Source organism: Alosa pseudoharengus, unplaced genomic scaffold (genome assembly GCF_046254945.1).
Source record: "Alosa pseudoharengus isolate Yale_2024_CS ecotype anadromous, Long Island Sound unplaced genomic scaffold, YU_APseudo_1.1 YU_APseudo_1.1_scf_21, whole genome shotgun sequence".
NCBI classification, from domain to species: Eukaryota; Metazoa; Chordata; class Actinopteri; order Clupeiformes; family Clupeidae; genus Alosa; species Alosa pseudoharengus.
In genome coordinates, this window is record NW_027468674.1 from 26168221 (window position 1) to 26187373 (window position 19153).

Here is a 19153-nt window from a genome sequence, read left to right on the forward strand (position 1 = left end):
ACCTACTGTATGTCCTTATGACACACACACACACATACATATACACACATACACACACACACACACACACACAAACACAAACACAAATTCCAGCCAAACAGCAACAGGTGGTGCTAATGCTGGTGCACAGGTCAGTGGGAAGGGGTGCAGGAGGCAAAACGTATCACATTTTCAAGAGCACTGAGGGAGAGGTGTGTCTGGTTATTCAGTTCAAATATGAACAATCATTGTGCAGGATACAAAATTGCTATTGCTCTCCCTTTAAGACCTTTTGACCAATTCATCAACATTTAAGACAAATTGACTTGACAGTTAATGCATGCCATCCAACTGGAATGGTACATATAGGGACATTTTTATAGTAATACTTACATATATAATTCCTATTATTTGCCCACTGAGATATTTTTCTTTTTCAGTTTGCCAAAGGTATTCCCAGGCTCCATTCCGACTGCTCACTGGGTGGCTTCACAAATTACATCAGACCACTGCAGGGTGCAACGTCTTGGGCCTACTCCTGAGCTGTGATTGTAACCTGTGCATATCTTAGGCTATTTTTATAGATAGTTCACCCATTTGTTGTCCTTTGTTAGCATTGAAATTGACACTGATACCAGTAGGGGCAACCTTCAGTTCCAGCAAAGTTTTGACCTTTGACATATTCAAAAGGCTTCCTCAAAGTCACTAATCAGTGGGCCAGCTAACAACAGAGCACACCAACAGCAGTGAATATTCTGAACGTCCAGGAAGTCATAATTTCATTGATGCCATTGATGGTGTAGCTCAACCTAATTTTTTACAGCCTATCTATACATTAACCAAACTGCCTTGCACATGTTGACCAACATACTGCACAGTCTATATGACAGGCACACAGATGGCGAAGTTAATGAGTCCTTGAGAATAAAATGTGTAGTAATATTAAATCGATTAATGCTTTATAGTTCGGTAAATCGACTATAGTTGACTTTCAGTTTCTCAGTTTCCGCCCCACGGTCACATTCGGGAACGCGCAGACCAACCCTCCCCTGTGTATCCATGAAGTTGTTACAAAGATGGCGGATTTCCTGCCGTCCCGGTCTTCGTTAGTTTGTTTCACTAATTGTCTTTTAAATAGCAACGAAGCCGAACAACTAAGAAAATCAAAGGAGATCGATAAATGTATATCACGCGAGAAGACCTATGTGAAGCGATTGGTGAAGATACTATTACTGGGTGCGGGTGAAAGTGGCAAGTCAACTTTCCTCAAGCAAATGCGCATAATTCATGGGCAGGACTTCGATCAGCAGGCCAGAGAGGAGTTCCGGGCTACGATTTACAGTAATGTTATCAAAGGTAGAAAGCACTGAAATGCTTACTTTGGATGGTACTGAAATGCATTTGGTCCTTTGTCTTGTTTACGCCGCCACTGATAGTAGCCTAAATGTAGCCGTTCATGTCGGCAGTTTGACGAGGCTGTAGTTACAGGCTCGCTAATGCCACTCCACATGTTTTCACGAGTGGGTTGTTAAAATACATTGATTTTTTTTTTTTTTTTAAAGTTACAAATGTAGTTACTTAACATTCTAAACAAGGGCCAGAGGCGAAGGCACCCAATTTCTACGAGAAACGCCCATGGTATTTTGGCAACATGCTGCCATCATTTCGTCCATTGGGTTATTTGATAACAAAGAAGAGGTTGCTCGTTTTCACTGTTTTTGTCTAGTGTTCAGTGATTTCAGAATCGACATAGAAGTCTCATGCGACAACATAGAAGTTACTGGGTTGTTTATTTCTGAAAACCTTCTCTCTCGTCTCTCAGCTCCTTACAAACACTTGTTTTCCTAAATACGCTCTATCCAGACCATGTTGTGTAAACCAGGTTTGAGATGATGTCCTATATAGGAAATCTTGTGAGTTGAAAGTCAGCGATTAACTTACGATAGGCCTATGTCACTGCTTCAGTTCTGACCTTTGATTTTCGCATACCTACATGACAAAATGACAGTCTGTCCTGGCCACAGTTACTATCACTTCTGATCTTTAGAGACCTACAGCGTTTCAGTCCCTTGAACAAAACAACATTGATTTCTAGTAGACTGGAAAGTGCTTTCTTCTGTATTTATTAAACGTTATCATAGAACTGACATTAGACTTAGAATTGTAGTAGCAATGTTGGTGGAAATAAGGAAAAGACAAGTACAAATAGTGACATATCCTGGGTGGGTCACTTGTTCAACAGTGACCTAGAAGGCCCTGCCTAACATGCACAAAGACTTTGCTCTCGTTTAATCTATTACATTATCACCTCCCCTGTAACGTATATGCTGGACACGCACTGCTCTGTTTGTACTTGCAGCTATCCTCATCAGATGATACCCAGGCAGGAAGTGTAGCTCATTACCATTCGTATCTATTGCCTTTCCTCTCCTTTCATGTGGTGAAATGTGCTGCTTGCTCACATGTGCTTCAGCATACTGGATAAAAGTTGTTTTTTTTGTGTGTCTGTGTCCAACCACAGGGGTGCGCGTGTTAGTGGACGCCCGAGAAAAGCTACACATCCCCTGGGGAGACCCTGACAACCAGCTGCACGGGGAGACCATGATGGGCTTCAACACACGGTCAGACATGATGATCCAAGGATTGGTGGAGACCAAGGTGTTCAACCACTATCTGCCCTCCATACGCACACTGTGGAACGACAGTGGAATCCAGAACGCTTTCGACCGGAGGCGGGAGTTCCAACTGGTGAGGACTGATGGAAACGCTCTCCACTTCAGTGTGTTAACATTCTCTTTGAATTCACAAACCTTCTGAGGGAGGCCAAGGAAGAAAGCTTATATATGCCCCTCTAAGTTCTACTGACTCTCCAAAAGAGAAATTATTTAATAAATCACATGTAGTTATAGATGAATTGTGTAGCTGTTTTGGAGAAGTGCTAGCAGCAGTTTACCATACTTTCATTTTCAGTCACACTGGTTTATCAAACTTACTTTTTGTGTCTACATTGTTTGCAAGTTTGCAACTGCAAGTTGTTCAGCACACTGCGTAAGACATATGTGCAACAACAAAACACATAGGTTCTGTAAATATCACAATGTGAGGTGAGCACTGTGGCCATTATACAACTCATATGGGCAGTAGCTAAGGGCATTGTTCTCAAATAATGGACAATGCGCCAGACCTGATGTCCTAATGAAGTCTTATTTCTTCACTACAAGACCAGTCATTGTTAAAAAATGGTTTATGGATGGCATTAGAATTATGCTAAACCCTCATTTGTATTGACTGACTAGACCATGTCATTTTAATGTGGACAAGACTGTGTGATTGTTTGTTTAATGTCTCAGCAGTTTCAGCTGTAGTAGTTTACTGCCCCTTCGTGCATGGTAAAATGAGCCCTGGCAAGTCAGGTTTTTCAGCACGTTCCTTCGGCTCCGTTTTGTTCTGTGATAATCGCACTCTGGCGAGGAGGAGCCGCCATATCCTGTCCCTTTTCTTTGTCATTTCGCTAGTCTCTCTCTGGCTCTGTCTGTCTATCTTTCTCTCTCTGTGTGCACTTGTTTCAGTTTCAGTTTGTCTTCAGTTTTCTGTGCTGTTCCGAGAGTTGTGCTGCGTGCTCGTCTGAACACCGGGTCCACATTTCCCCTTTAGATTTAGTGAGATTACTGGGACGGTGCTGGTTGTGTGAGTGGCGCAGGAATGTTGATCTGCGGTTAAACGGCTTGTCGTTGTTTAGTCCTCTCCTTCTGTGTGCTGAGAGAGAGAGAGAGAGAGAGAGAGAGAGAGAGAGAGAGAGAGAGAGAGAGCAAAACAGCTGCACTGCACTGAGATGCCGTACATTTTCAACTCCAGCAACTAAGCAGCAGATTTGTTAAATCTTTGGCAGAAAGGTTTTGTGTGTCCTGCAGCTAACAAAGTGGCATTGCATGGCATTGATTTCCCTCAAGATTAAACATGTTGCCTGTGGCCAGGGCCCTTTTTAAAAAAAAATAAAAAATAAAAATCTACCACACAAAACCTACAGTAGAACCTTTGTAGAAGTATTGTGGCTAACAAAGAACATTATGAAGTTTATTGTGTCCAGTTGAAGTTGGTCTCTCATCTTGTGCGGAGTAGAACTAGTCTCACTGGTCTACCTGTAGCTTTCCACTCTTCCACTTGTCGTATATATAGTGGTGCTGCTGTCCCTGAAGTACAAAGGCTGTTATTTGAGATGGTCTGGCCTAAAGCATATTTCAGTGGAAATTGTCAGCAGAGTCTTTGTATGTGTGTGTGTCCATGTGCTTTGTGGCTAATAGGTACTAGCCATGTCAGAATGTATTCAACTGAACTATGATTGTCTGGTCTTAACGGTTTTAAGATCAAATTAGATCATTATAAATATGAATATATTTTAAATCATATTTCTGTTTTGCAGTGATTGACAGATACATGGCGCACATTTTGTGGTAGGGTAAAATGGTTTAACAGTGCACCAATGTAGAATCCAACTTTTCCACCAGGAAGGGTGCCCATCATACAAGGATAAAAGGATTTTATTTGTCACATACATAGAGATACTTTGTAAAACATGTAGTGAAATGGCATTTTAGTGGCTCAACTTTCCTGTGCAGAGATATCATTAACTACTTATAAGTATAAAGAAGAAGGATTTAGAAGAATTGAATAAATAGATTGAGCGAGAAGGGGATAAAAAGTGCAGTGTGGCAAGTAAAGTGTATTTAGAGTGTTTTATATGTATTCAGGGTGCGGATGGCTTGAGGAAAGAAACTCCTCCTCAATCTCTCTGTTTTAGCCATTGACTGGGGGTGGAAGAAAACATAGTTGGTCAATAAGTGAAGCTGATGGTTCTCTTCCATTCCAAACTTTAGTGCAGTTTAGAGTATTATTTGCATTTTTAGCAGCATTGGCCAGCCTTTTTCAAAAACTCATAAACTGTAATCTATTTGGACCTTAGCCACTATTATTATGCATATTATGGATGACTATGGAAAAAAATGATATATATAATAATATATCAGCAGATGGATATAGTATATATAATATATTGGCAGATGCATTAAGTATATATAATATATTAGCAGATGGAAAGAAATCCATGGCACGCAGTTACTTGTTAAAAACTGTGGTTGTTAGTGTAATGAGATCCCTTTGCAGATGTGAGCCTTTGCTTGTTCAGACACGATTGGCCGACGAACCAGGCCTTTTTACAGAGGATCCAGCCAGATCTTGGGTGGAATGAAGGAAACGTCCTGCCCCTCCCACTCCTAAACTTTACACTTCTAGAGTTCAGTGAACTTTTGGTTTGCTGTTGAGTGTGACCTGTGCCATAGGTCAAGCTCTGCAGCCAGATATGGACGTTTGAGACATCTTTGTGTATTATGTGGTGGGCCTGGCTACCTGCTTTGTCAACAGTAGTTTGATTCAACACAGTTTAGCTGCCCTTGGTTTCTGTAACAGTTGAAACTCATAATTTTTTCATGGACGCACCATGTATAGAGTTTCATGCTTTAACTGTTAAACTGGGGGGGGGGGGGGGCACACATGCCTAACTTGCCCTATAAATACGCACACTGACTGAACTGAATTACTGCCTCAATGGTGAGGGGCTGTTTAAGTTCAAATGCAGATGTACTTTAAGGACTAACGGATCTATCTCTCTCTCTTTACAGGGTGAATCTGTGAAATATTTCTTGGACAATTTGGATAAAATCGGCGAGCCTGTAAGTCAGATTTCAATTACATGTAATGAATCAGTTCAGCTGTCCACTTCCACACGTAACAGTATTGCACAGATACATGAAGCAGAGCTTTGGCTGACATAAAAGTTCCATTGCCATGCTTGAATATGTAAATCCAGGTGATGTTGTCATCATATGCAAATGCTTCACCCGTGACATTTTCCTGTTTGACTGGCTGAGCCTTGCTCTCTTTACATAGTTTTACATGCTTGTACGGGGTGAGAAGTGTATGGTGGCAGGTATTTACCTGGGGGGCAGGTATTTTATTTACTTGGCCTACTTAAACTGTTGCCTAAAACTGTGTGTGTGTGTGTGTGTGGATTGATCGGGAAGCATTCTTTGAAATTCAGTCTCTCAATGTTCCCCCGGCCAGGAATATGTGCCCACTCAGCTTGACATCCTGCTTGCACGCAAGCCCACCAAAGGCATCCTTGAGTACGAGTTTGAGATCAAGAACGTGCCTTTCAAGATGGTGGACGTGGGAGGGCAGCGCTCGGAGCGGCGGCGGTGGTTCGAGTGCTTTGACAGCGTCACCTCCATCCTCTTCCTCGTCTCGTCCAGCGAGTATGACCAGGTGCTGATGGAGGACCGGCAGACCAACCGGCTCATGGAGTCGCTCAACATCTTCGAGACCATCGTCAACAATCGCGTTTTCGCCAAAGTCTCCATCATCCTCTTCCTTAATAAGACAGACTTGCTGGAGGAGAAGGTTAAGACGGTCTCGATCAAGGACTACTTCCCTGATTACACAGGTGAGCCTCACGACTTGGCTGACGTGCAGAAGTTCCTGGTGGAGTGCTTTAGAGAAAAACGCCGGGACCAGCAGCAGAAGCCTCTCTACCACCACTTCACGACCGCCATCAACACAGAGAACATTCGGCTGGTCTTTCGAGACGTTAAGGACACCATCTTGCACGATAACCTAAAGCAGCTCATGTTGCAATAAGCATTGTGCAAGGACTTTTTAATTGAAATGTTATGTTCATAGATAAATTTCCGTCAAGGAGAATGGGTGAATAATCCAATGGGTGTAACGTAGTACAGGTGTCAGTTGGGGCAAAGGAAAATAAGAGGCTTCCAACATGGTTCTGCGGCAGTATATATTCTGTATGATGCACTCTGTTGCCGTCTTGTGCCTTAATAGGTTGATATACTTTCAGCAGAGACCAGCCTTAAGGAGGGATGCCATTTGAGCCCTACCTTCAGTAATTCTTGCCGAGTCTTAAATCCTACACTCCTGTCACCCTCATTTATCTTTAAATATGATTTTAATAGCAGACAAGCAGGCATTTGCCTGCTGGAATATGCATATCTTCAATACACAATGTATCATGTCAATGTATCATGATCATACAGGAATCTTACAAGAATAAATGTTTCATGACCTCCCTGTAACTAAGGGAGCCTAAGAAGCCAAAGGAAGCTTTTACCATCAAACCTTTACCCAGGTACACAATATACAAAATTGTTGTTTGATTTTGTCTATGATGTCTTCGATCTGTGGTAGTGCCAAACAGAAGCTGTCCTGTCAAATTCAACCCTGTAAATAGATTTTGACAAGGCTTAACCACACCTTCCTTTTGTAAGCCAAAATAATAAAAAAAAACTTGTCTTCACATAAAAAGTTTTTCTATTTTACACTGGTTTTAAGGTATATGACTAAGAAGGCCCTCATATGCTGACTCGGGGCTTCAGACCACTCAGATGTATTAATGAAGCGCTAATCTGCATTACTTGCTAACATGATCACTTAAAGGAATTATCCGGAGTAAAATGCACTTTAGATCGATTTACGGATGATTGGGGGTACATACGTTGAGTTGACATCAAAATCATGTCATTCGGATGTGTTTTGAGAAAGTTCGATTGTACCGTTTTCAGTCACACAACTCGTAGCCTGGAAGTGAGCAGGGCATTTCAATTTCGCCGCTACAAAACGCTATTTTTATACCTCTTCTACAGTTCCAAACAACATAACACTTACGTGGTAGTGAGTAGAGGGTCCCTAAAGCCAAACCGAAGTATCCCGAGGTCTTTATGTGGTCGAATAGAGAGTCCAGAATGAATTTCATCAAGCCAGTACCTTTCCGGAAATGTTGCCATCTTTGCTGTAGGAGTCTTATTGCTGGGTGTGTTGTAACACGCTCTGGAAATTCACAATTTCGTCGCCGTTTAAAAAAAAAAAAACATAGTCCAGTATTTCTTTCGAAATTGAAATGAAGTTGTATGGACTGGACTATGTTTTTTTTTTTTTTTAAAGGCGACGAAATTGTGAATTTCCAGAGCGTGTTACAACACACTCAGCAATAAGACTCCTACAGCAAAGATGGCAACATTTCCGGAAAGGTACTGGCTTGATGAAATTCATTCTGGACTCTCTATTCGACCACATAAAGACCTCGGGATACTTCGGTTTGGCTTTAGGGACACTCTTCTCACTACCACGTAAGTGTTATGTTGTTTGGAACTGTAGAAGAGGTATAAAAATAGCGTTTTGTAGCGGCGAAATTGAAATGCCCTGCTCACTTCCAGGCTACGAGTTGTGTGACTGAAAACGGTACAATCGAACTTTCTCAAAACACATCCGAATGACATGATTTTGATGTCAACTCAACGTACTGTATGTACCCCCAATCATCCGTAAATCGATCTAAAGTGCATTTTACTCTGGATAATTCCTTTAATGTGCTTACATTTTTCTATTTTTCAATTTTAATGACTGATTATACAACCTGTGGCTTTAACAAACTAGGCTTTTTAATGGGTGACATGACATTGGGTATGTTGCTATTTCTTTTGACTGCTTTTCCTGATTATTTCTGTGTACTTTTAATGGTGACCAAATCTGTCTGTCTTCACATATTAAGGTACCAGTACAATTAGCCACTACTTCTCTTGCTTAATCACATAGCTTAAAAAGGGAAACAAATTGCTCGAGTTAAATAATTAATATCTTTTGTTAATAGATATATGCTATGTACAGATTTCATTGCATTTCCAGACCTGTTAGATTGTGCCTTTCCCAGATTGTTATATTTAACCAATATGCATTTAAATACCTGTTTTTGTCCTGGTTCCTGTTTTTCTTGTGCCTTAGACAACTATGTGGCGATGCTGCTGTCCATTAACAGAACCTTCCTTCACCAGAAAGCTAAAACAGACCTTGCTGTTGTGTGTATCTCTGTGTGTGTGTGTGTGTGTGTGTGTGTGTGTGTGTGTGTATTTCAGGATACAGTCACCTCAGGATTTCCTTGCCTCACTGTCTGTCAAACATTTCTCTTTGGGTTCTTTTTGATTATAACCCACAGAGTAATATTAAAGGCTTTTACACTTTTGATTCTTCTCTTTCATATTTCTCTCCATTGGCATCGGTAGGGGAATATTGGCATTTTGGCCACACTAATAAGTGTTTTTGGGCCATGTATGACCGGCATCATCCAGCTAACTTACTACCCTTTTACATTGCCTCCCCTTACTGTGCACCCTCAGTTCATAGTCATTCACAAGAAGAAGCCAAGATTAAGAATTTTAAAGAGTTGAATAAATGTTTTGTCATCAGTAACAAGAACGTTAAAGAAGTCGCTCAATTTTCAGTCCATTCATCTTATTCCCCAAGTGTAGCTTTCTGCATTCCACAGTATGGCAGTAGTCATACAGTACATGCTTTTACCATTCAAGCATTTTGTACTAATAACATGTTCTGTTTTTCGCTTGTGCTTATGGTTACTTGTGAGGCTTTGTGTTATATGTACAGTAAGTGTTTTCCAACTGTTGTAAGTTGGAAGAGCCAAATTACTTTATCATTTACAGCCAAATTACTTTATCATTTACATTTATCTTATCATTATCAGCTTCTCCAGCTTCCGTTACAATTTTGCGGGGACCAATCACAAACTGGCTTATCCATCTCGCGCACCCGGATCGTTGGTCTGATTGGTTGAAGGACTATCAAATTGAGTCATTTGAACTGCCTGTTGATCAAGCCTCTGGTGCAGTAGAGACTCCCCAGACTAATGTTCAATCTTAAAAGATTGAGCTTGGTCTGGTGATAGCCAGACTAGACTAATACACTAGTCATGAGTTGAATGTAGGTGTCTTCTCTCTGGTGATCAGTACACGTTTTATATTTGGACTGCCCACCATATGAAAAAAAACATTTCGGGGGAAAAAGGAAAATCAAAAAATAATAAAGATAGACTCAATACTCCACACCTATTTGCTATTACATTAGACATCAGAATACTGTATAATAAATGTAAACTAACCTTTATGCAAGAGAATGATTTTTTTATCAATGTCCCCATTGGCAATAAAACAAAAGAATCAACTTAACATGTGAAGAAAGTATAGCCTGCATCCTGAATAGCCTGCATAATGCACTATATTGCTTTATGAAAGCTTTATGTCTGGAGTATATATATTTTTTATATAATAGCAATTTGGAGCTTTGGGATTATCTCCTAGTAGATCACCTATTCAAATGAATGACATTTTCAGTTATATCTTTCAAGGTCATAGGGTCAAAGTCAAAAGACTGCACAATATCCCAACACATTGATGGACCTTCATCAATCGATTAGGTAGTTTATCTGATTGGGAACTCAGTCATGTGTGTCATGAAGTCAAAAGTCAAGGTCAACTTGACCACAGTATGAGAAGTATATGGCCGGCAGAGGTATACCAATGGTGAAGAAGGTGGAGGTAGAGGCCATGCACACGCCATGCATCTGGTGTGAATGGGGCGTGAGAGAGGTTCCTGGAGTGAATAGCAACTTTGCTGCGGCAGGGACAATACGCACACACCACACCAGTGGTCATGGTTTGGGCAGTCAGACTATTCAGAAAAATGTATTATGTAAAGAAGGACGTTGTCTAGATATAAGTAACACTTATTCTTGTTGCACTCTACGTTTTTTAAAATGTCCTAGAATTGTTGTGAGAATTGCTTTTAAAAGCTTAAACTGTTTACCAAGTTGTTAGTCGCTTTGGCTAAAAATGCGTCAGCCAAATGTAATGTAATGTAATGTAATGTAATATAAGCAAGTTAGTTGACGTGCCATATTGTAAACCTTCAACAACAAATGACAAAAAAATCAGTGAACATTTCAGATGCAACACCAGTACCAAACGCACATGGCAGCAGGTGAAAATGAAACACAAAAACATTATTCAGATTGGTAGGTTTATATAGTTATAGCTTCCATTAATATTTCTAAATTATGAAAATATGTTGTATGCTTAGAGCCTTCACTTGGCCTCTGTTTTACAGCTAACAAGAAAAAAGGTGTCTGAACACTACGGTAGGAGGAAAGGCACCAGAGTGTTTTACAGTAGGCCTAGCAGAGGAGTTGGCCATCGCAAATAATAGTGGAAGGCCGATTATGGAGGGGGTTGAGGCATTCGGTCGGATCCTGGTGCTGTGGAAATGCGCACCCTTTATGTGCAGGGTAATATGACATTCAAGTTTTATGTTAAAATGTATTACTGCATGTCCGATTTATTTTCGGACATAGGCCTACAGTATTCTTGCTCAGGTGTTCAGCATCACCGATGGAATAATTGTCCACTGGCAAAATATCTCAACGAAAGGCACATTATCTGCTCTATCGTAAGGGCATTGCTACGGTGACTTTAGAGACGTCTGCCTCGATCAGCTGCCAATGATAACGAATTCCCTCGGCTGAGAATCCATATCTTTCATAAAGAATATCGTCCGGAAATCTCAGCGGATTCTGGCGGTCTCTAAAAACCCGCGCCCTGCGAAGAGATCCCCTCACGATTTGCGCTCCAATGTCATATGGATCATCCAGGTACGCAGACAAGTTGTAAGTGGAGGGGTGGTACTTATAAAGGGTGTGGTTAAACTACTTGAAACCTCGGGTTAACCAAGAACATAACCTGCTCGGAGCAGGTTTGAGATGCAGCGTAAATTGCCATGGCAGCATAACTCGGTTAAAACCTATCCACTTTTCGTAGTACGGGCTAATCGGGAAGTTACGCCACACGTGATCAAGTTACTCTCGAGGTTACCCAGATAAGCTAGTAATCGCGCTTCGCTTAGTAGCCTACAGGCCCCAGTAACCTATTTGACCTATTTCACATTTCATAGCCTAGACCTAGTGGTTGCAGAAACTTACGTCATCAACAAACGCGAGCGTCTGCGCTACCGCAGCGCAGTGAGAGGAAGTTGTCAGTGTGCAGTATGGAAGCATATGAGTAGCTTTATTCAAATGAGAATGCAATCTGCAATATGCAATTCAAAATGACATTACATTATGCAATTGCCAATTCATTATGTAATTTAATATTGCAATTTGCAATAATTTCCAACAAATTGTATTTTAATTTGCAAAGTGACAATGCAATCCTAAAATCAATTTGAATAATTTTGGTTAAAAAATAGAATAAACATGGATTGAATTGCATTCCATTTTGCCATGGTACTTCAGTCTCAAAATTCAAATGGCAATTCCTTTTGCTTTTAAATTTTCAATATTCAGTTTAATCATTTAACTGTCAATTCGTTTTGCAATTTAATATTTAAAGTGCAATGTAGGATTGCATTTTTAAAACATATTTGGCAAAACTGTCAATGCCAGCTAGAAAAGATTTTGGATTATTTTGGGCAAAACGTTTTGCCATCGTTTTGAGGCATTTTATTCAAATGGAAAAGAAATAGCGCCCCCCGTGATTGCATTGCACTTTGGTCACGCTCTTTGTGTTGCAAAATTCAAATGGCCATTCAATATGCCAAACGCATTGCAATCTGTCAAGTCTCTCATCAAGGCGGGAACTAGGCTACGTCACTTCCGTGTTTACGTCTTACCCAGTTAGTGCTTGCAATGGAGAAGTTTGCAGCTGCACTAAGGTCTCTGGCTGATTATGTAGAACACCACCGTGTCAACGAGTCTGACTCAACGGACAGATTACTGAAAATGGACGACAGAGTGGGCTATCTAGCCCTACTTGTCCGATTTGATGTCAACCTGGTCCGTTCAAAGATTTCTGAGGCCTTACAGCTAATGGGAGCTAGACGGTGGGGAGACCTTCTGTGGATACCACTGGAGGGAATAGAGGGTTACCTCTCCTATTAGGGAGATCGCGGAGCTCTTTGGAGTTCACAGGACAAGTAGGGCTAGATCGCCCACTCTGTCGTCCATTGTCGTTAGTTAGGCTAAAACTCACAGCCTTTCCTTGCCCTGCTCTCTCTCTCTCTCTCTCACACACACACACACACATACACACACATAGAGACTCCCCTCCGTGGTCTGGCTAGCCTCATAAGCAAACCGGGGGGTGCGGTCGCTCCGGGCCCACGTTTGGCCAAATCTATCTCGCTGAATTGTTGTATACGATGCTTATTTGTAGGCTACTAATTGCTGGGGGGAGGGATGCTACTAAAGTTGCCGCTGGTTGGCAAAGTTATCAGCAGCAACATAAGAGCCTTAATAATGTAAGAACACAGCTGGGTCTCGCGGACACTAGGCCTACTCGCGGTCACGGTTAACATTATTCATCAACTGTGACATGATATGTTTGCGGCGCCAACACCCCCCACCCCCCCAAAAAAAAAATGTGCCCCCTTGAAAATCGCAAATGCCCCCTCTGTCACTGTACTCTACAGCCGGGTCTGTCGGCCAGAGACTGCAAACTCCTCCATTGCAAACGCTAACTGGGTAAGAACAGAGAATGTCTAATAAGACATTAGCCCGTAGACGGGCTCTGGTAAGAAGACGTTAACACGGAAGTGACGTAGCCTAGTTCCCGCCTTGACGAGTGACTTGACAGATTGCAATGCGTTTGGCAGATTGAATGGCCATTTGAATTTTGCAACACAAAGAGCGTGACCAAAGTGCAATGCAATCACGGGGGGCGCTATTTCTTTTCCATTTGAATAAAATGCCTCAAAACGATGGCAAAACGTTTTGCCCAAAATAATCCAAAATCTTTTCAAGCTGGCATTGACAGTTTTGCCAAATATGTTTTTAAAATGCAATCCTACATTGCACTTTAAATATTAAATTGCAAAACGAATTGACAGTTAAATGATGAAACTGAATATTGAAAATTGAAATGCAAAATGAATTGCCATTTGAATTTTGAGACTGAAGTACCATGGCAAAATGGAATGCAATTCAATCCATGTTTATTCTATTTTTTAACCAAAATTATTGGAATTGATTTTAGGATTTCATTGTCACTTTGCAGATTAAAATACAATTTGTTGGATATTATTGCAAATTGCAATATTAAATTGCATAATGAATTGTCAATTGCATAATGTAATGTCTTTTTGAATTGCATATTGCAGATTGCATTCTCATTTGAAAAAAGCTACTCATATGCTTCCATAGTGCAGACATAAGGCCAATAACCCACACTTGTACTTTTTCAAAAAATCCGTAACATCAGTTAGTTGTTTTTACGCAGAAAAAGGTGGAGGATTTACATTGGTTGGCGATGGTGACACCACGAGAAGGTAGGCTAACCGACATAAACATGCTTCTAGCGTATAGCCTACTCAAGTTATTTTATCCGCATGAATTAAAGTAATTTATTAGGTGACACGTCTACAAAGGTTCTGTATATGTATTTCGACTAGATATGCAACTATGTAGCAGGTTATGATATTTGAAAAATGAAACTGCACCATATCATTGTGGCTCAGTAGCCTACACCATGTAGACCTCAGTTGTAAAATGTATCATATACTATGCGACGCAGGTGAGGTGATGATGAATTTTCTATTGTTGTAAATATGTATCACAGGTGATGCAGATCATTGAGCACCCCGTGGAGAAACTGCGCGCTGCGCTCATCTCTAGCTGGCTCGACCTTATTGAGCGGTACCAGCAGTACAGTGACGGAGAAAAGAAGGTTTTGGAGGACTGCCTTCGTCCGGACGGTGTCCTCTTTCGGGCCATCACCGTCCACTCCGATTCAGACTGGATTCCTGCGCACCCGGAGGAATCATATGACTTCCAGAGCTTCTTTAGCAACCCGTATCGCAGCACCCCATGCAAAGGTCACCATACAATTTACATACAGACCATTGGTGAGTCCTCTATTAAGTATCAGTATATTAATAATGTATAGGTCAGCATTAGTCCACAGAAGCATCTACAATTTTGTTCTCTCTTTGTGTGTGTGTACTTACTTACAGGATCCTTTGGTGAGGCTGCTTTGCACACAAACCTTTATGTGGAATGGTTGCGGCAGTATTGTGAGGCATTTTACTACGGGCTGGTTGTGAAGACACTACCACCTGTCACAGTACAGTCCACGGGATGTACATTTAGGGTTAACAGCTGTAGCAACAACCTGCAGCTCTATGCAGGTGAACATACATCTTGACAGTGTCACCTACTTGAAGACACCTACTATGTGCACTGATGTTGTGTTTTATCAGTTCAAGTCTTGTGTTGCCATTCATCCATTTTTGCCTTAGTGCTGGCCATGTCTTAAATCACAAGCAGAGGGAACCTAGTCAGTTTTTTTTTTTAAAGATCAACAACTCTTTCTGTGTACCAGGTGATTTGCTGAGGTTTCTGAAGAAGAGGAAACCTAAAGATGCTTTCTGTATAGTAGGCATAACCATGATCGATCTCTACCCTAAAGAGTCCTGGAACTTTGTCTTTGGACAGGCCTCCCTCACCGAAGGTATGCTAGAGGAATAGACACAGACAGGTGGTCTTTCTCTATCCTTCTCTTCTTTAATTCCATAATCCCATTTATGATGGATTATTTTTACACTCTAGTTGCCATTGCATTCAAAGTAGAGTGAATGGAGACAATAATCTCCATCATGTGTGGGGTTGTCATGGCCCTATATTTTAAATTAGCCTGCCTCTACCCATCCCACTTAGCTGAGCTGGGGAATACTCTGGCCTTAGCCTCTGGCTAACCATGTGTATGATGCCCCAGAATAGATTAATAAATAAATTGATGCTATATAGGCCACAATTGAGGATTTTGCATCTTGCTACAGGAATGGGAGTTTTCAGTTTTGCCAGATATGACGATAACTTCTATCAGCGTAATTATGCCGGGCAACTTAAGAAAGGCAGCAAACCAAAGCCGGGAGACTACAGTGTTTTCAACAATTACTATATTCCACCCATCACCAGCACCCTGCTCCTTAGGTCCTGTAAGGTAGGGATGTATCATGTATCATGAGCTGGTTTTCCAGTCCCTCTTTATATCAAACACATTCACTGCACTATAAGTAATAAAGTACACAGCATATTTTGATGTGTGTATTGGGTGTTCCTAAATCTAAATCTTGATTGTATTTTAAGTAATCTATTCCAAGTATGTATATGTGGGTCTCCAAAAATTTGAATATCATGTAAAAGTTGCCCCCCCCCCCCCCCCCATTTATTTCAAAAGTGGATCTTTCATATATTCTAGATTCATTTGATATAAAGAGAAATATTTCAAGTCATTTTTTGTTTTATTGATTTTGTTGGATGATTACGACTTATTACTCATGAAAACCAAAAATCAGTATCTCAGAATATTACAATAAAGAGATTGTAATACAGAAATGTTGACATTTTGAAAAGAAATTAACTAATCTGATTATTCTGACTAATCTAAAGTAGTTCGTAATACACTCAATACTTGGTCGGGCTGATTTTGCACAAATCACTGCATCAATGTGGCGTGGTATGGAGGCAGTCAGCCTGTGGCACTGCTGAGGTGTTATGGAAGCTCAGGTTGCTTTGTTAGTGGCCTTTAAGGTCATTTGTATTGTTGGGTCTGGTATCTCTCATTTTGCTCCGGACAATAAACCATAGATTCTCTATGGGGTTCAGGTCAGACAAGTTGTCTGGTCAATCATACTGTGTCAATCACAGTAATACCATAGTAAGCAAACCAGCTAGTAGCAGTTTTGGCACTGTTGGTAGGTGCTGAGTTCTTCTGGAAAAGGAAATCTGCATCTCCATAAACTTGGTCAGCAGATGGAAGCATTAAGTGCTCTAAAATCTTCTGGTAGAAGGCTGCATTGACTCTGGTGAAAATTGACTTGATAAAACACAGTGCAGATGACATGGCACCCCAAATCATCACTGACTGTGTCTTAGGACCTTGATTGGACCCTGATATCCAAATGAAATACAACATTTGTTTTATGTGAAAAGAGGAGTTTGGACCACTGAACAACGGTCCAGTTCTGTCTCTGTTTAGCCCAGGTAAGACGCTCTAGGCTCTTCAGGAGTCGCTTGACACTAGGAATGTGTCACTTGTAGCCCATTTCCTGGACACCTGTGCGTGGTGGCTGTAGATGCAGACACCAGCCTCAGTCCACTCCTTGTTCTCATCCAAGTTCTTGAATTGGCTTTGCTTGACAATTCCCTCAAGGCTGCGGTCATCCTTGTTGCTTGCACACCTTTTCCTACCATACTTTTCCCTTCCAGTCAACTTTCCATCAATATGCTTTGATACAGCACTCTGTGAACAACCTCTTTTTTCAGCAATTAACTTCTGTGGCTTACCCTCCCTGTGGAGGGAGTCAATGAGTGTCTTCTGGACTCACTATCATAAGTCAGCAGTCTTTCCTAAGAGATTAAAGGCACATGAAACCAAAATTGTTGTATGATAACATCGTTATTATAATATTTTGAGAAATTAGATTTTTAGTTTTCATGAGCTGTAAGCCGTAATCGTCATGATTAAAACAAAAAATGGCTTGAAATATTTCACTTATATGTAATGAATCTAGCATGAAATAAATTAGGGGGGGAAAATAACTTTTACTCAATTTTGAGACCCACCTAATGTTATCAGAGTTACATTGTACTTACCAGTTCATTAAATGCTTATTGCATTAAGGAAACTTACTTTTAAGAATATTTGTGCTGACGGCATGAATAATGAATATTCAGGATTCATTGTAACATCTATCCCACACAATTGATTTAATAATAACTCAGTTTTTCCAGAACTTGTGTGTGTGTGTGTGTGTATTTTCTGATTGATATTCATTTGCCCGTGTTTGCCTGTTTGAGGTTGTGAGCCATGAGGTCGGGCACATGTTTGGCCTGCAGCATTGCCAGTGGCTCCAGTGTGTCATGCAGGGCTCCAACCACTTGGAGGAGTCAGATCGCGGGCCTCTCAGCCTCTGCCCCATCTGTCTGCGCAAGCTCCAGTCTAGCATCGGCTTTAAAATAGCCGACAGGTACAAGGTATGCGTGTATATAATAACCATGCTCCATAGTTTGTTTGGGAAGCTGGTTCACACAGTAGTAAATGTCCCTTTGTAGATCATGTGTGTGCAATAGATACTAATGAAGTGAATTATGCTTGTTATTCTACCCCTATAGTACTCTGGCCATTTAATTTAGTCAAAAGACAGATATAGATATAATGCTCTGTTGTATCTGCTTTCACTGAATATACATAAATCCACTATTGTTTCACTGGGAATATCTGCTTCCCAGAGGTTCCATCATAAAAAAAATAATGTATGGTCAACACCTCAGTGTGTGATCTCAAAAACTCCAGTTGTGGTATTTCTGTGCCTTAAAATGGTCAGGTTTGTGGTTGTTTTCTCCTGCCACAGCCCATGTTGTTTATTTTTTTACAATCAGTGATTGCAAAACCTTCTGTTACGGAATGTTTATTAACTGCACAGAAATGATTAGACTGTTGGCTATGAGGTTCTTTTTGGCAAACATGGACTTTTTTCTCTCTTCATGTGATGACCCCAGGCCCTGCTACAGTGGGTTCATGATGATGGAGGCAGTGCTGGTGTGCATGCGGTCAAGCCAACAGAGGCCTTCCAGGAGTACGGGCAGTGGCTTCTGAGGTGTCTGGCCATGATGGAATAGCAAACCGAATATATACAGTAGGGGACTGCTTCCTGTCTGGTTAGTGTGCTGAATAAGGTCCTCGAAAACTTTACACAAATGTGAATGTAGCATGTATGACAGACCCTTACTTTGTTATGTATGAAAGGAGAAACAGTAATTTACAGTTTTGACGAGGTAAGACAAAGATTTATCATATTATTTTTTATTCATGGAATAAAATCTTACAAAATCACATGCAGCTCTTCCTTACTTAAGAGGCTGGAAAGAACCTTATTTACAACAGTGCAAAACTGTAAAGTAATGCAGTGCTTCCAAAGCTCTCAGATACCCTTTTGGTATTCTTGACACTGGTCAATCATGTAACAGCAAATAGCATGATCACGGTAACAGTCTTAACATTCGGTCCATGCCTTTGATGAAAGATTGGCCATATACCATACAACGATCTTGGGTCTAACTACATTTGGCTCAGGAGCAGGTAACAAAATATGTAGCAATATACCGTATCCTACATTCATATATTTTTTTGTTACAAGGTGCAAAACTTCAGCCAGTGGCAACTAGTTGGTAATGTTGTTGTTAATGCTAAACACAGTATAAACATCATGACATATC

General features: G+C 40.8%; 2 protein-coding genes across 3 annotated transcripts; both read left to right on the forward strand.

Annotated features, from left to right (window-relative positions):
• The first annotated feature begins 1013 nt into the window (after nt 1–1013).
• gna13a (guanine nucleotide binding protein (G protein), alpha 13a) lies at nt 1014–7347 on the forward strand. Its single transcript, XM_076298351.1, has 4 exons — nt 1014–1335; nt 2501–2727; nt 5655–5705; nt 6097–7347. The coding sequence occupies exons 1-4, from the start codon at nt 1056–1058 to the stop codon at nt 6667–6669; spliced, it is 1131 nt and encodes a 376-aa protein (XP_076154466.1). The 5' UTR covers nt 1014–1055; the 3' UTR covers nt 6670–7347.
• A 6735-nt stretch (nt 7348–14082) lies between these two features.
• Nucleotides 14083–18770, forward strand: amz2 (archaelysin family metallopeptidase 2). Of its 2 annotated transcripts, XM_076298352.1 has the most exons (7): nt 14083–14202; nt 14493–14778; nt 14887–15060; nt 15255–15383; nt 15712–15875; nt 17735–17911; nt 18437–18770. In XM_076298352.1, the coding sequence occupies exons 2-7, from the start codon at nt 14496–14498 to the stop codon at nt 18554–18556; spliced, it is 1047 nt and encodes a 348-aa protein (XP_076154467.1). In that variant the 5' UTR covers nt 14083–14202; nt 14493–14495; the 3' UTR covers nt 18557–18770. The 2 variants fall into 2 exon arrangements, with proteins under 2 accessions (XP_076154467.1, XP_076154468.1); XM_076298353.1 differs by lacking the exon at nt 14887–15060.
• Nucleotides 18771–19153: the final 383 nt, after the last annotated feature.